We start from the raw sequence: 8,887 nt of genomic DNA on the forward strand, positions 1-8,887 counted from the left end.
AAAATTACAATTGATCCAGCTCATCTTTGTCAAGATAAACCGGCCCATGAGGGCTACGATATGAAATGATTCTCTCAAAGGTAATGAAAGTGAACTGGTGTATCTTTATAAGCCAGTGTATGAGGGCTATGACTTCAAATTTGCAACAACATATTTTGACAAGTCTTACCCCTACTCAATGTATTCTTTCCTACGGATAAGGCTTGGGGGCTGGATGACTATATATGCAAAGGAAGCAGATGTCCATACCTCATATTTCTGTCGCATCCTCTTGACTATGTCTGCCTCCAGATCAGACCAATGTGCAGATGGCTCAGATAACCAGAGAATAATTCGTTGACGTCCAAGTGTGAGTAGTTGGCAATATTAAACTTGTTTTTGCCCTTTTCAATCAGCTCTTCTTTGGTGGAGTGCTTGGCCAGAATGGTAGGATTCCCTGGTTCTACATAGCCAGTACCCGTGACCAAGACGTCTTCAGGATTTTCTTAAACAGGCTTGGTGGGACTTGGCGGCTTAATGCTAGACGAGTCAACACACGATGGATCCTTTATGACACCGTGAGTCTCTGGTGGCGGGTCATCAGCGGCGGCGACAAGAGTTTGATGAGAATCTTCTGCTATTGTCTGTGTCTCCGGCTCAGTGACCTTGGGGTCTTCGGTCGGCTTGTTCATCTTTAGTCTCTTGCTTGGCTTTGCTATGCCACTGAAAATAAGAAATGGAGATATAAATATGGCAATGTATAGGTGTTAAAACAAGAGTCAATCATTACCCAGGGGCAATCTTGAAAAAGCAGGCATTTGGGTGTGAGATGAGTCGCCCGAAGACGAATGAGAAGTTCCCTAATAATTTGAGTCAGAACGATTAAGTGGTTGACAGATAAGACCCGCTTTTGGAAAGAACAAAGTTGAGCTCTATGGCACCTCGTTTTGGCGCTTGCGAGGAACCGGTGTATTGGGTAGGCCGGAGGAAAGCTCTCCACCTCCGTTGTTCCGGGTTGTGCGTCGGGCTTCATGTTGTTTTTCTTCAAAATAAAGTTGGGATCCAAGTAAGCTAAAGGGTGAGAAAAACTTACTTTTCGGGTCACTTTCCGAACTTTCTTTCTTGGCAAAGGCTCTAAGTCGGAGGAAATGATAGTTACCTCTTCAATATCCGCTTGGCTGCCTTCTGTGTCATCTTGAGAGGGGTCAGCGTCAATAAGATGAACAAAATAGGAGCCAAGGGAACCAAGTTCTACCTCCGACTCATTATCCAGAGAAAATGGATCTATCGTGTTTGACTTCTTCTTAGTCTTCGGTGGGGCCTTGGTGTTTCCCTTGGCCTTCTTTGCCGGCTTGTCTTGAGGTTTTTCTTCCAAAAAGGAGAATCGGCCTGAAGGGAACAAGTGATATAAAGGAAAATGCAATATATGACAACATTCTTAGCTTAGGTCTGATCTCTGTACTCGGAGCTCTCCAGTGGATAACATTTTTAGCTGCTAAGACGCCCATTTGAGCATGTTCATTCAACATTTCCTACGTGACAATGGGGGCGATCCAATTGCATGAGGTCATGGTCTTAGTAATTTTTGCTAATGAAGAGCCTAAAAAGGAAATATTGGTGAGTCAAGTTTATGAAAATAAGCCACCCAATGGTTCATGAGCAAAAATTACGTATTAGGAAAGAAGAAATCGGCATGCTTAAACCAGCAAGACACCGCCGGGTAATGCAGACATTGGACATACATTGGCGGGTTAAAACACTTTATAAGTGAACCTGACGGTGTTTTGCGGGTTACCGTGTGTTGTATAAGCCGCCCATATAGTAGTGGTGCACATGTATTTACGAATCTATGGGTGAAATTTTGCTAAGTGCTGAGCAAACAAGTTCCACAGATCAGTTCTACGATTTTGGATTTTTACAGCGGTTCGAAATAGAACAAAATTACTAGCCCTAAAATATGCAGGGGATGAACTGCTGTGTTCAAGTTGAATCTGAAACAGATGCATATGGGAGTACAGGTGGGCATTACCAACTAGAATCTCGCGACTTCCATGCTAGTTGGGATTGAATAAAGCCTAAATGGAGTTCTATGAGGAGCTTCGAAGGGCAGACGACGAACACTGATGAACTAAGCGAAACTTAATGCAGATTCAAACGCGGAAGGGGATGTGTACCTAGCGATGCTGACGAGCAGCGAAGGGGTGCCGTCATTTTCTGGTTGATTCAGGTCGATGCAGCGGCCAAAGTTGATGTAGCCGATGAGAACAGTGGAGCTCCGGCGGTCGCAGTGGCGTCGCGAGGAAGGAGATGAAGAGGAAGAGGCAGGGGTAAAGTGAAAAGGAGGGCCCCTTGTCCCTATTTATGAGGAGGTGATAAGATGGCATGCATGAAAATCGAGGAGGTAAAATGATTATGTTAACAATGTGAACGCCTCGATCCTCGGGAAGCCCATTAAGATAAAGATTCGTTGAGATATCCTGGGCCTCGTGCGCAATTAATGCACATGACGTCATGGCGGGTTACAATGATTCTGCTTATGTGCCGTCATGACGGGTTATAGCAGACTGATGAAGATTCGGCGCTGATACATTATGCTAAGTTACAAGATGGAGATTGATATGAACAAGTTCAAATCAACCTGGGGCCTAATGTTGGGGATATAGCTCCGAGGTATGACCCGCCCAGGAGGGGTTGGGTTATACAGTTGGTGGTTTAGCATGAAGAAGGTCCAAGGAGGCCCGAGGAGAAGCACGAAGATGGCGGCTCATGGATGCAGGCCTTGTGAAAGGCCCAAAGGCTTGGGCTTGTGAACCGCCATATGAAGACTTGCTCTGTAAGACTTGGTTAGTTAGAAACCGAGCCGGTCACGTTGTGTGAGCCGGTCGGGACTATGTATATAAAGGTGAGACCCGGTAGAGGGTTAACTCAAGAGACAACCGATTGAGAATTAGATCAAGCGTATTCGCTCCCTTGTAATCGAAACTCAAGCAATACAACTAGAAGCAGGACGTAGGCTTTTACCTCAATGAGAGGGGCCGAATCTAGGTAAACTCCTTGTGTCCTTTGTCCCATTCAACCTCTTTAAGCTAACCTAGTTGCGATGGCTCCACACCTAAGTCCTTTCACTAGGGCATCTGCCGTGAAAAATCCACGACAGGTCGTGCGGGCGGCGAGGTTGCGGTGGACGTCGTCGGCCAATGTACTTGTTTTCGACGAATACCGCCACCCTTCTCCTATGGTTTTGTGCCCTCTTGGTCAGATCTGTGGCCGGGTGGTTGGGAGTGGGAGTGGGACCTGGAGAAACCCTTGGTCGTTAGTGGAGGCCACGACAATGACGGTGGCATATGGCATGGTGTCTGCTTCGTTCTCGGAGGCCTTGTCGTGGTCCCCTATCGCCTTTCTCCTTGCCTCTCGCTACAGTGAAAACTCTAGTCCCCCTTGTGGACGACGGCGTCGTGTAGTCGTCGCACCCCTTTCTGAAGGCAACGCCCGAGGTATGTGGAAACAAGGTTGGCATTTTTCTGTTTGGTCGAGGGCGGATGATGGAGCCTTCTTGTGCTATGATATACTTCTTCTCCCGTCGGTCTTTGCCTTGTGGTGGCATTCTTCTAGTTGCGTTTGGATGTCTGGTTGGCCTATTGTCGGCGATGAGGTCATGGGAGCCCCATGGTTGTTGTTTGCACTCTGGCCCCTCATGCTCGGGCTGCTAAGTCGGCATTGTTCATACGGCTCTAGGGTGAGCACTCTTCCTTCCGAAGGTACGACGCCTTTTGAACCAGAGCGAGAGGATTGTGCTCCTCTTCGGAGGTAGCATCGAATGGATTGTCGTCCTTGGCATGTTCCTCGGGAGTAGGGGGAGCTGTTGTTGGTGTGGCTGCTGTTCTAGACGTTTGACTTTGACCTTGACGATTTTTTTTGAACACAGTACAGACGCAAGCGCTCATATACACGCGCATACATTCACCCCTATGAATACACGCGCATACACTCACCCCTAGACGTTTGACTTTGACCATGGCAATTTGGGCTGGACTCCTTATCTTTCTTTAGTTTGATCGTATTGTTGTTAGTTTGTAAGCTGTTCGAGCGCTCTGTATCTTTGCCGTTCACAAAAATGCCTTTCTAATCCCGAGCCCAAATGCTGCTCTATAAATAGTAGAATAAAAAATGTAAAAAGAATGTTGAATTTCTTTTTACAACAAATATTGCTTAGTTTTCTTCATGTGTGCAATTTTTCGTGATCAAATCACATTCGTGGAGGCCTTGGCAGCACTCCGCAATTCTTTAAAAAACAGTTTTCTCGGAGCATCAAAGCATTAGCAGTGTTTTTTCTTCATGAAAACATGCACATACGTAGAACATTTAACAATGTTTGCTGCCAAAAAGATCAAAATTGTTTTGTTTTGAATTTTTTTAGCATTTTTGGTTTTAATGTTCAAGTTCAGGAGCAGAAACTCCATGTCCTTCTATTTCCTGTTCTCTTTCCTTTGTAAGCTGTTCATTGTAATCCTCGATGGCTTTGTTAATTCAAAATCAGGCTAGGCTTGAGCCTTTTCTTAAAAAAAATACTTTTGGAAACAAGCCAACGGGATAAAATTAAGACAGCCAACTTTGATTGAATAGGGAACTGTTTGACACGTACAATCAGGCTGCTAAATGCTAAAATGGTGGTACCAGTTCTTATTTTGCAACGTAACCCCAGTAAAATTGGGCTGAAATTCTTTGCCAGAGGCTGTGAGCCACTATGGAGTCAGGCTGCTCATTTTTTCAACATGCTTTTAAGCTTTTCGTTAGCTGATACCAGTTCAGCCGCAACGCCAACTTCATTGGCCGAGTGTCCTGCATCTGGAACCACCTGCAGTTATATGTCCTAGGTCAATATTTTATATCGAGCAGTTTAGAGATAGCAAGATACCCAAAAAGTGATGCCTGATTGACCGGTATGCATGGCAACGATGTTTGGAACGCGTGGAACTTAGCAAACTTATCAGAAGCAAAGTTAGCGAAAAATGTGAGCCTGATTGCTTTCAGAAGTCAGTCAAATAATGCCAGTCTGAAGTCAAACAAGATGGCCTGAACTACCAAACATGACAGTTACTTAATGCTTCAGAACAAAGTAAGCAGGAAATAATAGCAATGGAACAGGAAAAGCATCTAGTTCTTGGAGGAACAGATTTTGGAAAATATGGAAATGATGGATGATGTTTACCTTAAACTCCGCTTCAGGCCAAGCTTTATGAAGATCCCAAGCAGACATCATAGGACAGCACATATCATACCGCCCCTGAAACATAATCACTATAATTTACAAATGTACCTTGTCTGGAACCATCTTTTTTATTTGTTCTATATGGAACCTTAAAAACAGTAGTAACATTAAACTCATTTTTAGTGTAAACTATAGTCATGTTTAAATTTAAGCCACCTCTTCACAATTGCAGAGCGGTATAGTAAAATAATAGGAAGCCAACTTACTACAGACCATACAAAAATGAAAAATACTCACTCGTGAATGATTTGTGATGCATCAAATTTTCATTCATACAATTGACAAACCATTGTTTAAGAATGACGCTTCTACAAATTGATTTCTACCATGAAGATCATATCTCAGCTAAGAAAGGCAGGAAGGGTTGAAACATCACTTTCAAGTTCGAACACTTTAGCCGCCAACAGAGCATATGATACTGGCACTGTGCCTATGTGAACTTGGTAACAACTGGGAAAGATTAACAGACTACAGGAGCTAGACACTATGTCTAGCTAAATGCATTGGAAAAAACGGACACACATAATGGCAAACCAAGAAAGCTTGAGTACACATGTACCTGTACAATGAAAGATTTAATGTGACGAATTTTCTCGACGTTGTCCAATAAGTGAGAGTCCGAGTCTAAGAATCCCTTGTTAATGAAGTAGTGGTTTTCAATCCTTGCAAATGCCTGAAGAGAGTTAATCATGTGTTACCAAATATACAATAGAAAGTATCAAGCCAGTAGAGTATTACAACATCCAAAGTGTGTATAGACAAACGTCTTGTGGTGTGTAACCTTAAAAGCAAAAAAAGAAGTCACTGCAGACATCTAAAGAAAGATTCGACACTTATCAGTGTACTAGCATTGGAACAAGGATTTCACTTCGAAAAGAGCCCTTCGAAGGCACTATCGTATTATTCCCCAAAAAATGCTAACAAATGCAAATATCTTTTTTATGATAATGATGCTAGTTGGCCAACAGTAAAAATAAAATAATGTAATCTGATGAACATAGGAAGCTTGTGAAAGTACTTGCCAATGAAAAATTGTCATCCTCCCCTCGTTTAATGTTCTCGTGATTTTGAACAAGATGTGCAGTCATCATCTCCCACGTTGTCCATCTCTTAGCAGCTTGAATCTAAATGGTCAAACAGTAGTAATTATTGTCTGTTCATCAAGAAAACCAATGTAGGCACTGCTATATGTTTCAACCATAAGCAATAAAAAGGAGGAACCGTGTGGAAACTACGAAAAGGAACCCATCAAATATATCGCATAACGTAAATAGATGAGTCTACCTGGACATCAGCGTCAGAGGAAGTTAGCCTTTTGCTGTAAGCAGCTATGAAACAGTTCCTTTCGTCCTCCGGAATAAAATCTCTAAATGGCTCCCATGCTGCATATTAAAATTAAAGTAAGCAATCTATTTGCACAACAACTGCATACTGCAAAATACAATGCCTGTGTTTCAGAAGAAACATGAGTGGCTTTGGCTAAAAAGGCTGCCTGCTCTTCAATTCTTTCAGTACTATTTTGGACAACTTCAACTCTTTGAGTGGAATTGCTCTAAGGGACATAATGGACATAACTACCTGTAATTTTTCAATTGCCTGATAACATTTAACCAGTTTTCTTCATATCATTATCATAGCACAACATACCATCTGGGAAAACAGCTGCTGCGCCGCCCTCGTAGAACCAGTCAAGCTCCTTTTTCCTAAGCAAGAAAATGCCTCTTAAAACAATGCCAGTGACCTGTAAACCATCAGGGATAGTATTAGCAGAGCCTACAATATACTAACTCCTTTTGCTACTAAATTCAGGCTCACACGAAACTGCGGCAGACAGTAAATTACCCACCTTATCAGGGTGAGTCTGGCTGTAGGCGAGGGCCAAGGTGCTTCCCCATGAACCGCCAAACACCTACATTATCCTCATAACCAGTGAATTTATTTATACTGAAAGTCATAGAAGCAAACAAATTGCTGAGAAGATGTAATTGCAATTGCCTGCCACTCTGGAATGTCCAGGTGCTGCCTGAGCTTCTCAACGTCAGCCACCAGGTCCCAGGTGGTGTTCTCCTCTAGACAAGCATGGGGAGTGCTCTTGCCAGCGCCTCTCTGCAGTCAAACACAAACGCAAATTAAGCACAGGCACCACCACAGTCTCCCAAAACACTGGTAAACAGAGATTAAAAAAAAGGGGGGATCGAAACTAACCTGGTCGAACAGCACGATCCTGTAGAACTCCGGGTCGAAGAACCTGCGGTTGCCCGGCGACGTGCCGGCCCCAGGGCCGCCGTGGAGGAAGACGACGGGCTGCAGACAGAACAGAACAAAAGTCAGCCAGGTTTTGTCAGACAACGAGGAGGCGCGTCGGTGAGGAGCGCATTGGTGTCGGGACAGGGGGGGTCAAGGGTGGGTCGGGTTGGTGGTGGTGCTCACGTGGCCCCCGGGGTTCCCGGACTGCTCGTAGTAGATGGTGTGGACGTCGGAGACCCTGAGGCGGCCGGTGTCGAAGGGCTCGACGTGCGGGTACAGATCCTTCCGCGCGGCGGGATCCATCTCCGGGCCGGAGAGGCTGGCGCTGGAGGAGGAGCGGGGGCGGCGGTGGTGTCTCTGCCTGCCGTGCGCGCGGAGAAGACGGCAGTTCCCTGGGGCCCGTGTGCCTGGAGGAGGGAGGGGGGTGGAGATCTAGTAGTTGTGAGAGGTCATGGAGATAAGGCTCTGGGGTCGTGGGGATCGAGGAGATGATGGCGGTTACCTTGGGGTGGGGGTGGGGGAGGAGGCGGCGGGCGCGAGAGGCGTGCGGGGGCGGGACAGCGGAGGAGGAGGAGGGGAAGAGAGAGTGGGCGGATCATTTGGGTGGTGGTTTTCCGTTTCCGTCTCCGTTTTGGCGAGCAACGCTGCTACACACACGATAGTATCTGGACGATTTCTGCACGATGCAGTAGATCATACCATCCATGCGTAGTGGACAACTGGGTATGACCGTTGGATCCTCCATCGTCCACAGTTCGTCCACACCAAGTCGTCCGCATAGTAGTTCCGTTTGGCGAGTGGGGAGTGGAGTGGCGCCCGCCCGGTCGATCGATCCACGGGCGGCCGGGTGGCGGGTGCTAAAAAGCGCTCGCGTCGCGTGTGTGTCTGCCTGCCTGCACTTTTCGGCGCTTGCGACGGACGGCCTGACACCGCGGCCGGCGGCCGGTCGACGTCGGCTGCAGGCGGCCGGAGGAGCACGGAGCTCGGCTGCTGGATCGACACATCGGCGGCTTGGAATTGATCATTTTCTTTTCTTTTCTCTTTTTTGCGGGAGGGAATTGATCATTTTCTATACTTCTTGAGTTGATACACATGAGAACATATATTATTTTGAACTGGTAAAAGTTGTGCTATTTACTCCTGCATAAAGGATACCGGAGTGTCACCGGCTTCGTGGCCGAGAGTGACCTCCGTCGTCGTCGGAGGGAGCCTCTCGAGGGGTCTCCGCACCGTCCAATCTGCACGGATGACATGGCGGGTGGACCGCGCGCGCACGGAGTCACCATCATGCGGCGCCCCGCATGCGACGGGGAGGCCGGACCCGTCTATCGGCATCCGTCAGCATCGTACGGGCTTAGTCGCTCACGCCAGCTGGAGCGCCCGTGCGTGGAG

At 46.5% G+C, this 8,887-nt stretch overlaps 1 protein-coding gene across 1 annotated transcript; it reads right to left on the reverse strand.

The window, feature by feature from the left end:
• Window positions 1-4,567: 4,567 nt before the first annotated feature.
• LOC119348983 (proline iminopeptidase-like) lies at window positions 4,568-8,013 on the reverse strand. The gene is made up of 10 exons (XM_037616994.1): window positions 7,679-8,013; window positions 7,454-7,552; window positions 7,244-7,354; window positions 7,095-7,157; window positions 6,896-6,989; window positions 6,533-6,630; window positions 6,271-6,372; window positions 5,808-5,921; window positions 5,189-5,263; window positions 4,568-4,834 (listed from the first exon to the last, which is right to left on the reverse strand). The coding sequence occupies exons 1-10, from the start codon at window positions 7,796-7,798 to the stop codon at window positions 4,739-4,741; spliced, it is 972 nt and encodes a 323-aa protein (XP_037472891.1). The 5' UTR covers window positions 7,799-8,013; the 3' UTR covers window positions 4,568-4,738.
• Window positions 8,014-8,887: the final 874 nt, after the last annotated feature.

This window comes from Triticum dicoccoides, chromosome 1B, assembly GCF_002162155.2.
Source record: "Triticum dicoccoides isolate Atlit2015 ecotype Zavitan chromosome 1B, WEW_v2.0, whole genome shotgun sequence".
Classification (NCBI taxonomy): domain Eukaryota; kingdom Viridiplantae; phylum Streptophyta; class Magnoliopsida; order Poales; family Poaceae; genus Triticum; species Triticum dicoccoides.